General features: G+C 37.6%; 1 protein-coding gene across 4 annotated transcripts in view; it reads right to left on the bottom strand.

Moving 5' to 3' along the window:
- ATP11B (ATPase phospholipid transporting 11B (putative)) overlaps positions 1-20914 on the bottom strand; it is a 122336-nt gene that overhangs the window by 51748 nt on the left and 49674 nt on the right. For all 4 annotated transcript variants that reach the window (XM_031957732.1, XM_031957731.1, XM_031957729.1 and 1 more), the window contains exons 7-12: positions 18312-18415; positions 17124-17171; positions 14612-14676; positions 12105-12186; positions 2219-2369; positions 692-889 (exon numbers count right to left, since the gene is read on the bottom strand). In XM_031957732.1, coding sequence (XP_031813592.1) covers positions 692-889; positions 2219-2369; positions 12105-12186; positions 14612-14676; positions 17124-17171; positions 18312-18415 — 648 coding nt within the window. The remainder of the gene's footprint in view (positions 1-691; positions 890-2218; positions 2370-12104; positions 12187-14611; positions 14677-17123; positions 17172-18311; positions 18416-20914) is intronic.

The raw sequence follows: 20914 nt of genomic DNA, 5'->3' as shown, positions 1-20914 counted from the left end.
GTGTGCGCACACGCACATGTGAATGCACAAAGGACATCCTAAAGCACAAAACTGAAAGTTGGGAGCAAAGAGAAGGCTATCACCCAGCACACAATGTAACTACAGTAACTGCAATCAGATTAGATCAGGAGGAGTAGGTCTGTAAGGAAAGACACGAACTAAGAGATACCCAGTGGCAAAAACGACATTAAAGAGGTAAAGAAGAAAGTATATCAAAAAGAAAAATCACAAATCCAACATCAAGATGATGTAATATCTGCAATATTAATAATAATATGGTAGTGAAACACCCCAAAGATAAATCAATTAAAAAAAACGAGGACTAAAGTAACAGATGTTTGTGGGTAAAGAGAGAAAGACCAAGGCATTGGACAATACGACATGGAAGCTTGGCTAAAGTGTGGATCCCAATGAAGTAATGAGATGAAGAAAACCACCAGAGTTTAGGCCCTCCATTGAGGCAAGAAAGGAATAAGCTTGTATAGTGGGGAGAAAACCCTCCAGAGAACAGTAACGATCTTAAAAAAGATGAATGCAGATAGGAGCTTAGGCAGAGAGGAAAGTATCCGGGTTTTTTTTTTTGGTTCTTTGTTACATGATGCATTTCCTACCACTCAAAACACAATGGCAATTGTACAAGCCATGCACTGTGCAATAAAAATGCCACTGGAAATGAAAAAATCATTTTCACCTGTCCCAGCTCTTCATTCAGATCTGAAGTATTGACTTGTGCTTTCTGATCTGTTTCTTCATGATAAAGATCAAGATCCCAGCCAATAAAAAATGAGCCAAGGAATTTTTGCATCTCGACTGTCACATAGAGCGAAATTGGAATGATAAAATTGTAGAGCACCAAGAAAGCAAGGAAGTCAGAAATAAACCTCAGAATCTGTGGAGGGAAAAAAAAAAAGGTTTATTTAAGAAAAAATGCACAGTAACAAACAAACATCCTTAGAGAAAACTCTGAGAGATATATGTCTACTTCAGCTCCTGACCATGTGGGCCATTAGCCTCATGGCAATGACTCACCTTTTCATATCTCAGTCTCTAAGGCCATCTGATTTATATAAGGCTGCCAAAGAGGGCAGGGACATTGAGCCTCTTGACAACGATTCCCAAAATGGCTAAGGTTACTCTCAAGGCTCTATATCACCTGTGGATTTCAAAGGTTTGCTCCTAAACTCCACTCTCAGAGATAGAAGTTGACTATCCCCCTCTCCCAAATCATTAATTGCTACTTTTCATAATGATATTCAGAATTTAATGTGTAACAGTATTTCATTTTAACAGCATGAAAAAAAAATTCAATTATCTATTTGTGGGAAATGAAAAATCCACATTGATGAATTACAGTATGAAAAATACATGTACCTTATTATCTGACTAATTTCTACATTTTTTCTCTGATAATTGGGTTCAATTACTTAAAAGTGCTTTATAACGTTAATTTTTTGATTTGAGAAGAAATTTATACTAGCAGATTTGAGAGTTAATCTCAAAAATCTACAATAGCACATTTCAGACTACACCTTTATGGTAAAAAGACATAAAATGAAAAAAAAAATCTTGGTAATTTTTTTTTTTAATTTTAAAAGAAAATCATTTCTCTCCTTCGGCCTGTCATCTAAACTGTAAAATGAAGTATACTAAAACACAGAAGAAATTCTAAAATTACCCCTAACTCTACTATTCCTTCACAGGATGAATATTTGAAATTCATTAGGAAAGAGTATTTCCTAATATTAGGAAATATTATTTAGGAATTTTAAAGGAATATTATTTATTATAATAAATGTTTTTTATTTATAATAATGTCATTATTATAAATAATTATAGGAAATTATTTCCTATATTAGGAAGAACTTAACCATTAAAAAAAGAGCATAGATATATTTATATATCCATTTAATTTATAAAAATAATACATTTAAAAGCACAGAAATAATCTCTCTCTGTTCTTTATCAAAGTACCTGGAATTCAAAGCTCTATGGAAAGTCAAGTCACCATTAGCTCCTCCATGCTGACAATGAGGGATGGTACAAGTCCTAGAGCTTTTGCCCAATGGACATCTACAAAGCTGAGGGAGCTACTGTTCTTCAGTAGCAACTTGTCAATGACAGACCTTTGGATGGTATCAGAGGAGTCATCGTATTCCTAGATTCCTTCTAACCAGAGATACAATATCTCCTCATTCTAGAAGGGCAGAGATGACAGTACCTTACTGCTATTTCGCTGATGCTCTGTTTTCTGATTATACCAAGGTTCATCCCATTTTTCTTCTGCTTGCCATGTGTATTTCAATATTGTACTGATGATGGCTTCAGAAATAAGGATTATGAGATATATTATCAAAAAGGTATTCATTGACCTAGAGTAGATGAAAGAGCATATAAAATATTATGAGATTTGATACCGATTTCTTCAGTAAAAGTTATTGATCTGTAAATATATTAAAATACTAAGAAGCATCTTTAAAAACTGAATTAAAAAATTAAGATTACTTATGTAACAATAAATTTTGATTAAATTTGCTTCAAGTTAACCTATATGAAAAGAACTTCTGTGAACAAACACTTCTTCGACTTTTTCCTTAAAAAGTTTGGCCTGATAGAATATTCCCTGACCACAATTCCCTGACACTTGACAACTGGTCCCTACATGGACCAAGTCAATGTTCCACTCCAGACTTTGCCCATGCTATTATCCAAATTGAGACCATTTCTCTTTTGCTTATCCTTCAAGATCCAAATGGTCTTATTCCACCCATGAAATTTATCCCACTTTCTCTGGACTACAGTTAAGCTTTCACTTCTCTGACTTTCTATATTTACAACCAATACCACCAAACATAAAACTGTCAAGTTCTTAGGAATAGATATTCCCTAAATATGTCTACAAATAGCCCCTCTGAATATGTCTATGAAAAAGCCCCTAGCACTTAGCACAATGATTAAATTATAAGACATGTTTACTATTGCTAATTCTCTCAAGTTGAACTCAGTCATTAGCTCCTTTTGAAAAAAAAATTAAATGAATTTAACAAAAATGAGAATTGGAAGCATTGGAATATGTTGCCTGAAAAAAGGTAATAGGAGGTGAAGGGGAAGGAGTTTAGCACCATGCTAAATACTTTATGAATATCATCCCACTTGATCCTCACAACAACCATGGGAGGTACCTGCATTTTACAGGTACCCCATTTTATAACTGAAGAAACTAAGGCAGGTAGAGATTAAGTGTCTTACCCAGGGTCACAAAACTAGTGTGGAAATTAAACTTGTATCTTTCTGATTCCTAGACCCATGTTCTTTCCACTTAAGATGTTTTCAGGTAATGATAACAAAAAACTGGAGAAGGTGGGCAAAAGGGCAGTTATATGCATCCCCCTAGTTGTCATGTACCAGTATCTAAATGTATTAAAAGCTGCCTATCTACTAGGTGCCTTCTATGCCTTATCTTAAGGCATGCCCAAAGTTCAGACATACATTCTCCCTTCCCCTGAACTTGTTTAAAAGAATTTCCTTTGATCTCATCTAATTTATCTTAGCAATGAGAAGATATAAATTAATAGTCAACTTAAGTTCACGGATATAACAGGTTGTATATGTACAATCTAATTGATTTACAAATTACCCAAGGTTGCATGATTACCATGAACTACATGTAACACATTTTAAGTCTTACATAATGATCTAGGTAACTTAAAATGAATTCAACTTTTTCAAAACTGTTTGCTATTTCCCCTCCTTTATTTTCGTTCACTATAGGTACAGCAGCATTAGCAATGAAATTGGAATCAAAGGATCTGGGTGACCTTGGGCAGGGAATTTAACCTGTGAAAGAGGAGCAGGTGCTATGTGGGTAGGCCCCTAAGATCTCTGACACCCCTAACACTTCAGATCATAAATGATTTTAGAAAGAAAGCCCTGAAGGAGCAGAGTAAAGATAGGGTAAAGTAAAGACAGAGTAAAGATGTCTTAGCTCTCCCTCAAGCCCCTCCAAATACTTTTCTTTTTTTTTTTTTTTTAATAGCTTTTTATTTACAAGATATATGCATGGGTAATTTTACAGTATTGACAATTGCCAAATCTTCTGTTCTAATTTTTCCCCTCCTTCCCTCCATCTTCTCCCCCCGATGGCAGGTTGACCAATACATGTTAAATATGTTAAAAGTATAAATTAAATACAATATAAGTATACATGTCCTAACAGTTATTTTGCTGTACAAAAAGAATCGGACTTTGAAATAGTGTACAATTAGCCTGTGAAGGAAATCAAAAATGCAGGTGGACAAAAACAGAGGGATTGGGAATTCTATGTAATGGTTCATAGTCATCTCCCGGAGTTCTTTCTTACCATATAGGAAAGTAGAAAAGAAAAGGGATAAAGGAAGTAGGGGTGAGGGGAAGTTGACAGAAGGAAAATCAATGTAGGGAAGGTAAAAGTCAGAAGCAAAACCTCTGAGAATGGAGATGATAAAAGAAGGAAGAGACTAGAATGAATGGAGAAATTAGGATGGAGGGAAAGATAGAGTTCGTAATGATTACTATGAAAAAATGTTTTTACATCGAGTTTCTGATAAAAACTTCATTTCTCAAACACAGAAAATAGAGTCAAATTTACAGAAATAAGAGCCATTCCTCAATTGCTAAGTGGTCAAAACAGACAATTTTCAGACAAAGTAATCAAAGCTATTTATAATCATTTTTTTAAAGTGCTCTAAATCACTACTGATGAGAAAAATGCAAATTAAAACAACGATAAGTTTCTACCTCACAGCTGTCAGACTGGATAATATGACAGAAAAAGAAAATGACAAATGTTGGAGGGAATATGGGAAAATTAAAACACTAATGTATGATTGATAAAGTTGTATATTAATTCAGTCATTCTGTGTGACTGAATTGTGTGTACAAATGTGTGTACAAAAGCAATTCCTGTGTGTACAAAAATATTTCTAACAGCTTTTTTAATGGCAGCAAAGAATGGAAATTGAGTGGAAGTTCATCAATTGGGAAATGGCTGAACAAATTGTTATATATAATCGTAATGGAATGATTTCAGCTTATCAATGTTCTTCCAAAAATGCAGGGTCTAGAATTGAATACAATACTCTTAATATTGTCAGAGCAAATCAAAAAATAGAAGGTCTATCATATATCCTTTGTTTTGAACGTTACAGAGGAAATCAATAGTCAATAAGCATTTATTAAGTGCTTACTATATTGCCAGGCACTATTCTGGGCACTAAAAATAATAAAGAAAAGGCAAAAACATAGTCTCCACATTCAAGGAGTTCACATGTTTATTGAGGGGTCCTGACAGCAATACAGAATTCAGCAATATAGATGCAATTAAGTACACATAAAACATGCAGAGAAAATGCAAAGTTATCTTAGAGAGAAGGGATCAATAACAGTTCAGGAGACTAGGAATGACCTCCAGCCGAAGGAGGGATTTCAGCTGAGGACCTGAAGAAGCCAAAGAAGATGGGGGAGTAGACAGAACAAGTTAGGGATGAGTCCTGGGGAGGTTTGGGTTAATGGAACTAATCATCAGCAGCAGAATTTGAATCCAGGTCCTCTGGCTTCAGAACAAGTCCTCTTTTTCCTCCTCCCTAGGGGATAGAGAGAGCCATCAGGAGAGAGAGTGGCCAAGAGGAATAGCTATAAAACCCACGTCCCGCGAGCAAAGGATAAGGAGGAGAACCAAGCGAAAGAGGTCTTGAAAGGCAGGCAAAGGTTTAGCGGTGGAAGGGAGGGAGAGGAGGAGAGGGGGTGGTTAGAAGCCACCAGACTTGATCCATAGGAGAGAGGGAGCCCTGGACACTGAGTATGGAGTGGATTCTGACCTGCAGGAATATCCTGGTCTAGATAATGAGGGAAGGGCAGTTGCTACAGACAGAATATGTCACCATGAGGTCTCTTCCAAAAGGCAGGCAGGGGTGCCAGCAGAAAGACCCAGGTTCAGTCCTGCTGTGGGATGTGGGGCAAGTCCATGAACTTTGGCTCATCTCTGTTGACAGTGTCCAGCTGATAGACCACCTCTATCTGGGAGGAGCCTCAGGAATGTTTTCTCCTTCCCCTGAGGCTGCTCTGAGCCTCTCCTGGGTACCCCTCTTGGGGCTGTTGACCCAAGACGGTCCCTTGGACGCCCCCATGGCTTGGTCACCACTCTCCCTCCATGAATCCGGAGCCTGCCTCCCCATCTCTCCTCCTAACTTCCTGCCTCATGGGGAGTGATGGCCCCATGTCAGAGCTCCTCGGCTCCTTCTGTTCCCTCCTCAGGTGGTCAGGCAGTCACCAGCTCCCTGACCTTAGCCACCCCAAAGTGCACACCACACAGGTAGACACTGAGACTCTTGTCTGACCACAGTCTGCTGCCATTTTGGCTCCCTATCTGCTGGAGACCCTTCCCAACGGCAGGACCACAGAGCTTAACTGATATCTATCGTCAGAGACCCATTCTTTAGTTCTCTGCCCAACATGGACCTTGTTGCGCTGTGTTGCTGTTCATCTGAATTCCCCGGGGGAACTCAATTAACCAGGAGAAAGGAAATTCTCCATGAGGTGGAAGAAAGCATTGTCTGGCAGGCTAGACTGACCAGAGTTAGCTAGAATGAGAAGAAAAGTCCCATTAAAGGGAAGGCATTATGAAGATGAGAAAATGACTTCAGAGTGGATTTAGTCCTGAAGAAAACTCAGCATTCTAACACTGAGTCCTGTTCACCACTCCATCCCCTCCAAACCCTTAAGCCCTCAATTCTTTCTCAGGCCATGACTCCCTGGTCCATCAGTTCCACTCTATACCTCTCATGCCTGACCCCTAATCACAGCCGCAACAAGGTCCATGTTGGGCAGAGAGAACTAAAGAATGGGTCTCTGATGATAGATATCAGTTAAGCTCTGTGGTCCTGCCCTTGGGAGGACTCTCCAGCAGGTTCCCCTTGCTGTGCCCTGTCAGAAACCCCTCATGTCCCACCTGTGGGCAAACCCATGGCTGCTGACTTCCTCTGCCTCAGAGTGTCTTTCCCTCCCCCTCCCCCAGGCTACGTGGTCTCACCTAACACCACTGTGACTAGGGGTGTTTCTCTGACCCCACTTTTCCTCACAACTGACTCACTCTTTTGGGGTGCTAAGTCCCTTTCAGGATTTAGCTTCCCGGCCATGGGCACGCCCCAACCTCACAGGGCTCCCCTTCTGCTGAGGACCCTGTATGCCATGTGCTCTCCTGCTCTATTTCCTATTTACCACTCCTGGTGTCCCCTGCTTTTGTCTGTAATCTCTTCCCTAAATACAGCGGCTATCTGAATTCTTCCCATGCCCAAACCCCCCTTTTGGTGGTGACCATTGCCTAGGGTCTACATTAGCAGCAATCTTGATCTGGCAAGCCTTTGTCCTAGACCCCAACCACTACCTCTGCAGCAACACACACTGAGGAGCAGAGCTGAGAAAAATCATGAAACCGCACTGATGGGTAGAGCTCAAGCTCACTGATAGCCTGGTTGGGACAACAATGCAAAATAACCGTGTGAAAAATTCACAATGGCCATTCTCTTTGGCAAAAAGTAGATTTATTTAGAGGGAGGATTTACAGACAAAAGGGAGAGATACAATAGACACCAGGAATGGTAAATGTGAAATACATTTGGGTAAACATATAGTTAGACTAAGGAAAAAGACAAGTTCCTCAGGGGAACTCAATTAACCAGGAGAAAGGAAATTCTCCACAAGGTGGGAGAAAGCATTGTCTGGCAGGCTAGACTGACCAGAGTTAGCTAGAATGAGAAGAAAAGTCCCATTAAAGGGAAGGCATTATGAGGACGAGAAAATGACCTCAGAGTGGGTTTAGTCCTGAAGAGATCAGCAAAGATCTTCATTATAAGCAGATCTTTTATAGGGGAAATTTACTTTTGGGGATAGACCAGAGCAGTAAAGGCTAGAAATAGAAGGGGGGGGGGGGGGGGGGGGGAGGGGTGGAGGGGGGGTGGAGGAGGGATGGAGGAAGGATGGAGGAGGGGGGGGGGGGGGGGGGGGGGGAGGGTTAGAAGCCGGATGGAATGTATCAGGCTAAAGAGATGCTAATCAATATCTTAGAAGATTGTCTGGAGACAACCAGAGGTTGAGGGTTAGATGATGAGAATTATTAAGAAATCCCTCTGAGCTAAGTCTTGGAAAGCTAAGTTGCTACCAAGGTTGCCTCAAAGGCTGTGCTGAATGTTTTTTTTTTTTTTTTTGTGTGTGTGTGTGTGAATGTCTTTAAGATGCTACCTAGATGGGAGACTGGATGGGTGAATTAGCACTAGGCTCTGACTCCACATCAATCTATAAAAAAGGATTTGGGATTCTTTCAGACAGAGGAAGAGGTTAAAGTCACATCCTTATGTAACATAACCTCAACTGAACCCTCACTAGGACAAAACAATCCTCATATAATTCCTTAACTCACTATCCCATGTGCCACAGCAGTTCTTCCAAAACTTTTCTTCGTTCTTCTACTTAGCACTGCTCCTTCTTGCCCTCCTCTCTCTGCTGAAATATTCATATTTTACTGTGCTCTCCTATCCAGGTTTCTCATTATCTAAGCCATCCAGATGCCTTCTGTCAGTATCCACCCCTTCCTCCAGGTTCACATAATGCAGCAGCCCTTCTTCTTGCCAAGGCCAACCCCTTTATATGCACAAGTGATCTCATTCCCTCTTGTCTTCTTTTTATTTCTTTTTGTAAAATTCAATTTTGAGTTCTGAATGGGATAAACTGAATGAAGCTCTCTCATGGGAATGTGGCCCTGACCCATGTCCTGATTGTGACTTGAGACTTTACAATAAGAAGTTGAGCTGTAGCTAAAGCCTGTCTTGGATGAACATTTCTCCACCTTTTAATTAACATTTGAGCACTTAAATAATAGTATTCTTTTGTTTCTAGGACAGATTTCCATGTTTAGGGCATAAGCCTGGACTCCCTGAGACAGTGGGAGAAAAGGTGGGTGAGTGGGGCCTTCTGGTAAGGGTTGATATTGTCTTGTGCTTTGTAGTTTGCACTTTGCTCTTCTCTACTGACACCTTGTCTGCCAAGAGTTGCTCTTTCCTGAAGACTGTAATAACTCCTTTTTTATTGCTTTAACCTTGAGAGTCTGATTTTAATTTGGTAAAGGTTACTGTCCCACACAGTTCTAAATTCTTTCCCTTCCTTCTCTTCTGCCCATTGAGAAGGCAAGAAAACAAAACTCAGTACAGATAAGTAAAGTCACACAAAACAAATTCCTACATTAGCCCCTTCCCCCCCCCCCCCAAAAAAAGGAAGGGAAACAGAAAGAAAAAAGAGGAGATAAGAAGTTTCAGATTGCTCTATGAATCCATTATTTCTCTATTTGGAGGGGGAGGGTATATTTCATCACATATCCTTTGGAATTATAATGGATGATTGTATTGAACACTCTATTAAGTCTTTCAAAGTTATTTATCGTTGGAAGATTACTACATTGTATAAATCATTATCCCAGTTTTGTTCATTTTCACTCTGTATCACTTCATAAAAAACTTTGTTTTCTTGAAATCATGTCTCTTGTCATTTCTTATAGCACAACAGTATTCCATTACATTCATATACCACAATCTGTTCAATCGTTACCCAGTTGATGGGTATCCCCTCAATTTCTAATTCTTTGCTACCACAAAAAAAGGTGCTATAAATATTTTCTGCCCATATGTGCCTCTTCCTTTTCATTTGCTCTCTTTGAGGTATAACAGAGCTAGTGACACTACTGCTGGATCAAAATTAACAGCTTTCTGGGAAAAGAAATTAATTCTTTCCAGAATGGTTGGATCAGGTAATAGATCTACCAATAATGCATTAAAGTACCTGTTTTCCCATAGCCCTCCAGAATTTGCCATTTTCCTTCTTTTTTTGGTCTACTTAGCCAATTTGTGGGTGTGAAGTATTACCTCAAAGTTGTTTTAAATTACATTCTCTATTGTAGCATGTTTTCATATGATTATTGATAGCTTCTTTTAAAAACTGCCAATTCATATCCTAGATCATTTATTAAATCAGGGAATTGTTCTTATTCTTATAAATTCGAATCAGTTCCCTATATATCTTAGAAATTATACCTTTGTCAGAGAAATGTGCTATAAATATTTCCCAATATCCTGTTTCTCTTCTAATTTTAGTTGCAATGGTTTTTGTATGTATAAACCTTTTTTAATTGATTGTGATAAAAAGTGTCCAGTTTAAGTCATCTTTTCCTCTCTATCTTGTTTGACCATGAACTCTTCTACACATAGATCTGAGAAGTATTTTCTTTCATGCTATTCTAATTTGCTTATGATGTCCTCCATTAAATCTAAATCATATACCCATTTGATTTATATCATTTAAGATGTTGGTCTATACTTAGTTTCTATCAAATTGTTTCACAGTTTCCCCAACAGTTTTCAGTGAATAGTCTTGAATTCTTGCACTAAATAGCTGTAACATTTGGATTTCACAAAGATTAGGATCACTGTGTTCATCTGCTTCTATATATATTATATGCCTAATCTGCTTCATTGATAAACCTACTTCTTAGCCAGTATCAAATTATTTATCTTTAAACATCTATAGCTTTGTAGCATATTTTGAGATTGCATACTACCCATCATCCTAGTTTCCTTTCCATTTTTTTCCAGATACGCTTGATATCTTTCACTGTTCCTTTAGATTAATTTTGTTATTGTTTTTTCAAGTTCTTTAAAGTAATCTTTGATAGTTTACTTATTCTGTTTCACACCAATCAATAGTCATTTTTATTATATTGGCTTGAACTCTTCATAAGCAATAAATATTTCTCTATTTAGGTGTCCATTTGCCTTTCCTAATCTGTCTCCTCCTTATACTTTACTTTCCTTCATGCAGGGTACAATCCTGCAACACTGACCTTCTTGTTTTTTCTAGCACAAACTACTTCATCTCCCAACTCTGCCAATTCTATGGCTGTTCACTTTTCCTGGAATCTTCTCCCTTTTCACCTTCACTTCTTGGCTTCTCTGGCTTGCTTCAAAACTCAGCTTGAATTCCACCTTCTGCAGGAGATCTTTTTAGTTTCCTGCTGAGATTACTTTCCACCTCATCTGAATTCATCTTGCAATACATAGTTTGCATATTGTCTCCTCTATAAGAATATAAATTCTTTGATGGTGGAGACCATGTTTTTCCCTAACTTACCTGACTTTCTCTTACTAGGTTTTACCCAATATCTCAATTCCTATAAAGCAAATTAAGTTGTATCATTACATTTGCTATCCTCAAGGGGTTTATAATCTAACTGAAACTATAAGATATAAACATAATTAACTATAATACAGTGTGAAACAAGGTAGGCAATACAGGAGAGGCAGCAGTGAATATATGAGTTCTGAAGAAACAGTACTTGATTAATTGACTGACTGAATTGAAGAATGAATGATTGAAGAATGACTAAGATTCCAAAAGACCAAAAAGTAGGAAATAATTTCAGGTAGAAGGAAGAATTTCAACTAAAATTCAAAAGTGAATGAATAGAACATTTTCAGGGACTGGTTAGGAATTCTGATTGGTTGAAGCATAGGATTTGAGAAAAGTAACTGGAAAGAAGGGTGAAGTACAGAAGGCTTTAGATGACAATCTTTTCCTAAAAAGATTAACTTTTAACACAATTAATAAAATGCAACTAAGGAAGAATTCTGAGTAAGTAAGTAAATAAAATGTTAGAGAGCTTTGGAAGATGACTCTACTCAGAGGGGAGAGAATAGGGAGAAGAAGCTACTTTCAAAGATCAAGTCAAAATATACTGGCAGAGTGATCTAGAATGGTGGCAATGGAAACTGAAAGGTCAAATCATCAATCAATGAACATTTATTAAGCACCTATTCTTCCGGGACAGAGATAAGAGATTTTACAAAGAGAAATGGTGAAATTTGGGGACTAATTATATAAGGGGGACAAGGAAGGAGGAATAAAAATAATGCTAAGGTTTTAATGCCAGGAAACTGGGAAGATAGTGGTATCCTTATACAGAAGTCAAGAGGAAGAATATACATACTTATGCCACTTTAAAAATAAACAGTTTACATTAAAACACTTACTTCTCTACTGCTGATCGCTTCTGTGACTTGCTCTTATAATTTAATGCCATCTTAGTTTCCATTCCTGTATATATTGCAACACCTACAAAAGAAAATCAAACTTGGCATTTTTTATAAGCAAACCCCCCCTCCACACACACAAATTTTATTTTGGTCAATAAAATTTGATTCATTTGAGGTTACATTTTATTAATTCAACACTGGAAAATAATGCATGCCTAAGGCTGGTGTAAAGGGGCAATGAATAAAATGGGACAGCTGAGTTATTTGTTATAGGATCACCAGATTTAAAAATCAGAAGAAATCTTAAAAATTGGTTAGTCAAAACTAAGTATAATATACTTATTATTCAATATCTAATGTAATAGGGTCAAAAAAACAAGTAAAGGAAATGGCCCTGGAAAAGAGTTGAGGATTAAGTAAGAGTCAAGGAGTAGAAAGAATGGGGGATAAAGTCCAGAGGACTGGATATGCTGAATAAGGGAGAAGAGGAAACATGAAAATTTGTGTCTTTTTAAAAGACAGTAAAGCAGGAGGCAAAGTGCTTTCTTAAAGGAGATGAGAGGGATGGTTTGTAAGAGTTGAGAAAAAATGCTATGAATGGTATAAGAGTATCAACCAGGGAAGAGAAAAAAGAATGGACCAATGAAATTCAATAGTGATCACATAATTGTAGTGGCCCTAGTTAATACTTAGTTAATCGTTATTGTCATGAGTTAATAATCATGAGACTTCTTCCACTGATATTCAGCAGTATGTGAAATTAAGAAGTAATAAAGCAGATAAGGAGGAGGAACAAAACAAAACAGATGAGAGGTGTCAAAGGGGCAAGGTATTTAAGAATAGAGGATAACGTACAGTTGAATTTATTAGCTACAGGGTTAAGATTCGAAAGGGAGAATCCTTGTGTGTAGCTGAAATGGGAAAAGGTACAAATAATGGGAATCAATAATGATGAAATACAAAGTCAGAGATTAGGGGAAAAGGAATCTTGGGAAAGAAGGGAGATGCCATGACACAGCAGAAAGAGTACTGGATCTGAAGGAAAAAGACCTGGGTTCAAATTATGGTTCTGTCATTTCCTGTTTTACATTGAACAAATAACTTCAACCCTTAGGGCCTCAGTTCCTTCATGTATAAAAAATGCTTTAGACGAGATGGCTCCTGAGGTCTCTTTTAATCTTGTGATCCTACAACTAAGATATGAATAGCATGAATCACTGAGAGTTATTATTGGTGAACAGATCTATTAGAAATACACATTTCAAAACACGTTAAATTTTTAGTTACATAAATAGCTACTTGAAGAAAAAAAATTCTTCTACCAGCCAAATTAGATCAACCAAGTATGGAGTTTAAATACCTTATAGAAAGGCTTCTGGAAAATTACAAGCAGGTTAGAAGGTCTGCATCAAGGTAATAAAAGACTATCTAATAGAAAGAAGTAAATCAAGGATACAGGTGTGATGTCAGAGCCTAACAATCTACTATAGTTTTGAGAAAAGTATTATAGAGTTACAAAGACTCAAAACAAATTTATGAAAAATAGGTAGCAATTATATCTGGTTAAATGGCAAAAAAATGTTAATTCTACTATATCTTGTGGCATTGCTGGCATTGACACAAGTCATTAGTCCTGATCAACAATTAGTAGCTTAAAGTTAAAGGTCTAAGCAATTCAGTTAAGCCTTTCTTAATTTATTCTGCGCTTTTGCTTCTATAGGTGATCCAGATGGATGGAAAACAAGACTGCCAGGTGATGCCAGCACAGGATATTTGGAAGGGAGAATGCAGAAGAAGGCATATGTGGGATTGGGACATGAGAAAAGGTGCAGACTTTCAGTAATGGAGAGGTTTTTGTAGTAGTTTTGAGTAATAGGAGATGGAAGAAATTTAAGATGAAGGGAAAAAGACAAGGAGAGGTTACAGAGAGCACAATCAAAGAGGTAGGCAGGGCAAATGAGAGACCTGGAGATATAAAGCTGAGAAGGATGCGAATGAGACAGTAAGGAGAACTCAATTCATTTACAATGTAGTCCTGTTGCACAGATATCAAAAACAATGTCAGAAAAAGCCTTTAGATGATAAAATGTAGAAGGCAGGCAATTCATATAAAATGCAAACATAAAACAGGAGCCAAAAATATCAAAATATAACAGTAATTCCATCTACTTATTTCAAAGTTGTGTGTACTTTGAAGAAAATGGGGGTTTGCACAAGGATTTTTAGTAAAGCATTCAATGCATCTAAATACTATGGCTCCTAATGCCACATGTGAAGACTTTAGAACAGAATTTCTTTACATATTTTGGGTCATGGATCCCTCTGGAAATGTAGTGAAGCCTGTAGACGCTTTCTTAGAATGTTATTATTAAATATATTAAAAATGTTTAAAAATGTATACAGTAAATTACAAAGAAAAGCAATCCTTATTGAAACATAGTTATCAAACTTCTGTTTGTTAAAAACCCCTGTTCTTGATGAAGACTTTTAAAAGGTCTACAAACCAAAAATTTCTTTTGTGTTCTTTAATCTGGCTCCACGAAGCAAGAGACTTTCTGGCCCAAGAGGTCTAAAAAAACAAGCACACACACAAAAAATTTAATTAAAAATGATTAGATTCCAAAATATCGCAAGCTTTAGGGATATATATTTAATTCCTGGCATAGACATAAAATGTTTACAAAGTAATAATCCCAAAATTTACAAAATTAATTTCAGCACAATAAAAGCACAAGAAATTTCATCAACTGATGAAATAAAAAACTCTCCAGGCAGGACAGTGTCTAACTTTACATCTGGAGTCAGGAAGACATAAGTTCAAATCCTAATTCTGATACCTACTTGCTCTCTGATTCACAGGTAGGATCTGAAGCCAGATCTTGCCGACACCTCCCTCTCAATCCTGTATACTATCTAGTATGTTGTGCTATCCCAAGAAATAATGGTCCAAGGAATATAAACAAACAATTTTAAAAAGAAAAGCTATAAATGATTAATAAGCATGTGCCAGACTTTCATAAATCATTATTATGAGAAATGTAAATGAGGATAATTTGGAGGCATAGACTGACTGCTTGACACCTGGCAAATTATACATAATGACAAAAGATGGAAATAGCCACACTACAAGAATGGGAGGAAAATATGCACACTGCTGGTACTTTTAAAGTGATTCATCCATTCTGGAAAATAATTTGGAACTGTGAGAAAAGGGAAAGGAATATCCATGCCCTCTGACCTAGTCTAGCCTTTTCATCTGACTGTGTACAAACTTGAGGCCCTGAGAAGTTGGGACTGGATGCCCGGCTCTGGGCTCTCTAATTTCAAAGGTTGCTCCAATTCCAATGCATCATACACCCTGCAGTGCCCAAGAAGCAGTTGGTACTACAGGTGTGGAGTTCAGGAGGGAGAGGAGGCTTGGACATACAGAGCTTGGAGTCATTTCCAAAAAAAAATAATAATAATAATAATAATAATGACAGATCAGAGCATATTACTAGGGGAAAATGGTACCTAATATAAAAGATAGTTTTTCTTCTCCTCCAAAAAATCCCAACTAAAAACTGAGATGGGCTGATTATGGGAGAAGAGTAAGAAAGCAGAAATCAACAGTTCTCAGGTTGCATTTTCACCCTGATGTAAGAAGCTTAATGGAAGGGCTCGCTAAGTTGCTGGATTCCCCCTGGAGGTTTTCATGGGAAAATATAGATAAGGATCACATAAGCTAATAGGATGTGGGGTAGCCTTGGAAAAAGTACTAGATCTAAGACTGAGGGTTAAGTCCTGGCTCTGCCATTAATTACTCTGAGAAGGACCTTGAGCATGTGCCTCAGCACTTGCTTTGAAACTCATCAAATTCGGTATTCGAAGCATTTTGAGGAGGGAAAAAAAGTGCTTCAGCACTTTATGCTTGCTCAGCCCTCATGGTACACAGCTGTTGTCTTGGTTGAGCAGTGGGGGTAAGGTTGGCCAGGCTTGCTGCTCAGGACTGCTAGGCTAGAGCCCATGATACTGGAGTTGTATCCCTCAGGCAGCAGGCAGAGCCCAGGGCAACTCCTGCAGGATGTTGTAGCTGCCGTGGATATTCTCCTTGCTCTCAAAACAGAGGCACTGGAAAGGGCTCAGAGTGCCTGGTTTGTTCCCTCTGAGCAGCAACAGTGGCCCAAGTAGCAACAGCAGCAGCAGGGGCCCTGGTGGAGGCAGGAACCCCAGACCCAGGATTCCTGGCAGCACCAGAGCTCTGGGCAATAGAGTGCTCAGGACCATGGCCTCTACCTCCACCTTGGGAGGTTTGGATGGTGGAAGATGGGGGGTGAAAGGGTCACAAGGATTCAAAAAATGAATTGAATAAAGAAGGAAGGACCCTGATGGACTTGTTTCTCATGGCTCTAAGTGCCCTTTGCCCCTTGGGGGAACTGAAGAGGGAGAAATGGTTAGGCTGCAGCCTGGAGATGTATTCCTTATGGAAAATTCATTTAGTACTCATCATTTTTGCCACTTGTCATGCATGCCTTATGAAGCCAATTAATGACAAGTGCTACTGTAATTTAATCAAGAGATTCCACTGCTGGGCATATAAGGTCAATGAAGGGGGAAAAAAGCAGCACAAATATCAAAATATTCTGAGCAAATTGAATATTTTCAATTGACTGTGGTTAAAAAGAAAAGAAAAAAAACTGGAAGCAAACAGTAATTCTATCCCTAAGGGAATGGTTTAAATGTAACATGACACTCTACAGAATTACAATTTATAAATGAGAACAATACTAAAGTGAAGATAAACACCGAATTTATAATAAACAGTCTCGGCAACCTCCTTTCCACAGATGGCATAGGGTTCACTGATTTGGAATGCCACACACTTTTGTCAGGTATAGTTACAATGTTGGGCAAACTGTTCTGATATAAGAGAGGGTTCATTTTGGGAACATGTCTAAAGACAACTCAGGTAAACCCAAAGACAGCAAAAATTCATTTAAAAAAAAGAATTCAATAAAATAAATCTTTGTATCTTACCTTACAATTTCTTCCATTTGTTGATTCAGTATCATTCTTCCAATAAATCTACAAAATTCAAGATGTTACAAAAATACAAAATATCATTTAAAGTTTATTTATGACATCACTAAATTAGAATTAGTTTAAGTCAACATCTTACACCAAACAAATGCCAAAAGAATATCAAAATGGATACATGAAATGAATGTTAGAAGCAACACCATAAAAAATTATGGGGCACCTTTCACAACTATGACTAAGAAAGAGAATTTCAATAAAACAATTAACAAGTAATCACAAAGAACTTTGTAAAAGATAATTCTGGAAAAAAAGGGAAAAGCTTTTGCATGAACAAACTCATATACAACTAGAAGAAGAAAGGAAGTAGATAATTGGGGGGAAATACATCAAATATTTCTGATATTGGAGACTATCCATGGCAGATATATATGGAATTAATCCCACTGTTTATGGGTGAAAATAAATGCTGGTAAATGATAATGACTTAATTTGAGGCCCGTCCAAAGATCTAGGAAAATGTACTCTTCCTCCCTTAAATGCAGAGGTTAGGAGCTAACGATGTTAGACTTGATACACTGGTTTTTCTGAACTTTTTTCCTTCTTCTTAATTCTCTGTCCTAAAAGATATTGGAACATGATGTATTTGAGTGTAGGATTGTTTCAATCTTCTCATTTCTATCCCCAGTGTCTAGAAAACAGTAAGTGCTGAACAATAATAGACTTTACTGAAAATTTTTTCCCCTGATTTCCTTCAATGAAATATCCTCTTCTGCATGAAGCTCTTTTTGATGTACTTTTTTCTCTCCTCCAGAAAATATGGTGGATTTATTTTATATAGATACGCTTGTTAGAATTGTGAGCTCCTTGACAGTAGAAACTAGTTTGTCTTTGTATCCTCAGCAACTGGCATGGTGCCTGAGGACATAACAAGTGCCATATAAATGCTTTTTGACTGATTTATCTTTTTGACTTTTTTGTTATATGGATGCTTTCTAAGACATGTAGAAGACAGGAATATACTGAAAAATAACAGTAATATAAAATAAAAACTATCAATAAAAATTTAAATTAAAAAAAAAAAATCTCGGAACAGAAGTGAGTGCAAGGGATAATGTTGTAAAAAAAAATTACTCTGGCATGGGTTCTGTCAATAAAAAGTTACTATTTAAAAAAAAAAAAAATCACCTGTATAAGTCGGCTTCTGGCTGCTGACATTCTATCACAGCTATGAGTGTGTCCAACTTGGCAACAGTTTGCAATACTGCTGTTTCTGGAACTGCCACATGTGTCTGAAAAGAAAAGAAAATAATGATTTAAAAAATACCATGATCCTTGGAGAAACTCAGAGATAGAAATCAACATCAGGGAACCTACAAATCATCTAGTCCAAACCTCTTCATTTTACGGGTCAAAAAACAGCTTCCAAGAGGTACCTGCCTGAGATACACAGCTAGAAGAGGTAGGAAGATCTCGGGTCTCTTAAATTCCAGTCAGATGCTCTTCATACTTACACTACATTTAAAAGTATATGTTTACTGTTCAGTCATTTTCAGTCAAATCCAACTCTTTGTGACCCCATTTGGGGTTTTCTTGGCAGAGAATGTTTGCCATTTCCTTCTCCAGCTCATTTTATAGATCAGGAAAATGAAGCAGACAGGGTGAAAAGAGATGCCCAGTGTCACACAGCATGTAAGTGTCTGAGGGCTGATTTAAATTCAGGAAGATGAGTCTTCCTGACTCCACCCACCACTGTGCCACCTAGTGCCCCAAAATATCTTTAATTCTACATTAATAGTATAATATCTGAAATGATTCTAAGATTACAACGAAAAACCCTAATTTATCATGAACTAAGGTAGAGGTCAAACAAGGCCTGGTTCCACTTTTAATGGATAGTAATCATTTCAATGAACCAAGAAAAAAAATATTTAGCAAAAGATTAAATGACAGAGAGTCTATAACTGCAGAAAAAACGGAGGGAGATTCTAAAAGAAGCAGCAAAGAAGCAGAACTCTACAGTTATGCTCTGAAGGTCGTGGCTTAAAAATAAGGGGCAGAAGCAAGTAGGAATAAACAAAAGTTGAATATTATTTATAACTAATTTGTAACAATAATAATAGTATCTCTTAATATAGCAAATGTGAATTGAAATTCCATTTCTCAGCAATCATGTCAAAAAACAAACAAAAAAAAATTTGAGATACAATTCCTGCAGTACTCAATAACTAATGAAAATCTTTAGAAATATGTTTATGGCATATTAAGTGCTGAAGGCAAAAAACCCTGAAATACTATGTACTCCTTCCATAAGATCTACTCTTTTTCAAGTAGCCGTCCACACATGAAAAACAAAGTCAACAACAACCAAAACCCAAAAAAAAATCTCAATGTAAAGATTTTGTCAAATACTTGGATGTATATATGTATGGAAATATAGCTAAGACACTGCGGATAAAAAATGAAGGAAGATCAGGAAAAAGCTACTATGCTGACTCACATTTCTGTAATTACAGAGCCTTCAATGATTCCACACTGATCTGATGCTGCCCCTCTCCCTTTTAATGTCAATATGCTATATGGCTGTCTATTGTGGAACATCATGATCTTGAAACCAAACTACAGGTGACCACAAGTTATCTTAAGAAAGCAAAATAGGTCTAAGCAGACTACGTGATAATTATTAACATATTATTAAATATATATAAGAAACCAATTTCTTATATTATATACTTTTCATAGAGTTTATAATTATTTGTATATTTCTCCCCATAGAATCTAAGCTCTTTTAGGGCAAAGACCTGGCTTCTGATCTCAATTTACCTGTAAAAAGGCGGAAACACTTGAAGTATTGTGAAGATGAAATGGGCTAAACACAATGTGCTACAAACCTTAAAACACTATGGAAATAGCAACTATTAATAAGAGTAAGGCTGGTTATGAGTAGCAAGAATGGTAGTCCAGCTCTTCTATCACAACCACTCTCCACAAAGATTTAGACAATGCACTGGACCAAATCTAGTCAGGAAATCCAAGTAAAAATATCCCAGTGAATCATTTTCCAAATCCAGTTGACATAGGGAAATATAGACAAGTCTGTGGACATTGGTCTGGTCAAGACCATGCAGCATGGAGAATTTCAGCACCCAAGGATGGAATAAGAGGATGGAGACTGGGCCTCTGGGCAGAAAGAGAACATGGGGGCTCCCTGGACTAGTAAAGAGAGGAGAAAAAAATTCACTAACTAGTTCTGGTTGAGAGATCGGAGGGGAATGGAGGAGGAAAGTTGCTCCCAGGAATCATGGAGAAAGGCAGTCATGAGCAAGAAACAAGGAGCAAGCAAGAGGCAATGGGCCAGTGGCAGCCTACACTAGGCCAGAACCCTGGATGAGGAGCCTGCACTTGTGTCTCTCTAAAGCTGCAGAACTTACCAGCTAGACAAGACAGGCTAAATCTCATTAATATCTCCCTGAGCAAATAGCCAGGGACAAGTTCACAAACATGTTTTTTAGCCCCAAACTGGGGTCACAGCTTTGCTCTTTTGTAGATCCCTAGTCTGAGCTGAGTCTAGGGTCGTGGGAAAACACAATACTCATTACTTCAAGAAAGAAACACACTGCTGGGCTTAAAATGTGGTGGTCCCTTTGCTACTGACCAAGAAAAGGGTTGGTCTTAGAACGCTTTTCACATCTTTTCCCTTTTTTGTCTATTCGTCCTTAAATGCCCTTAGGATAATCTAGGTTAACTGACTTCTTGCCCTTTCACTAATACATATTTTGCCCCAACTCACT

This window comes from Sarcophilus harrisii, chromosome 3 (assembly GCF_902635505.1).
Source record: "Sarcophilus harrisii chromosome 3, mSarHar1.11, whole genome shotgun sequence".
Taxonomy (NCBI): Eukaryota; Metazoa; Chordata; class Mammalia; order Dasyuromorphia; family Dasyuridae; genus Sarcophilus; species Sarcophilus harrisii.
Note: the sequence above shows the minus strand (reverse complement) of the source record. Positions and strands in the feature narration are given on the sequence as shown.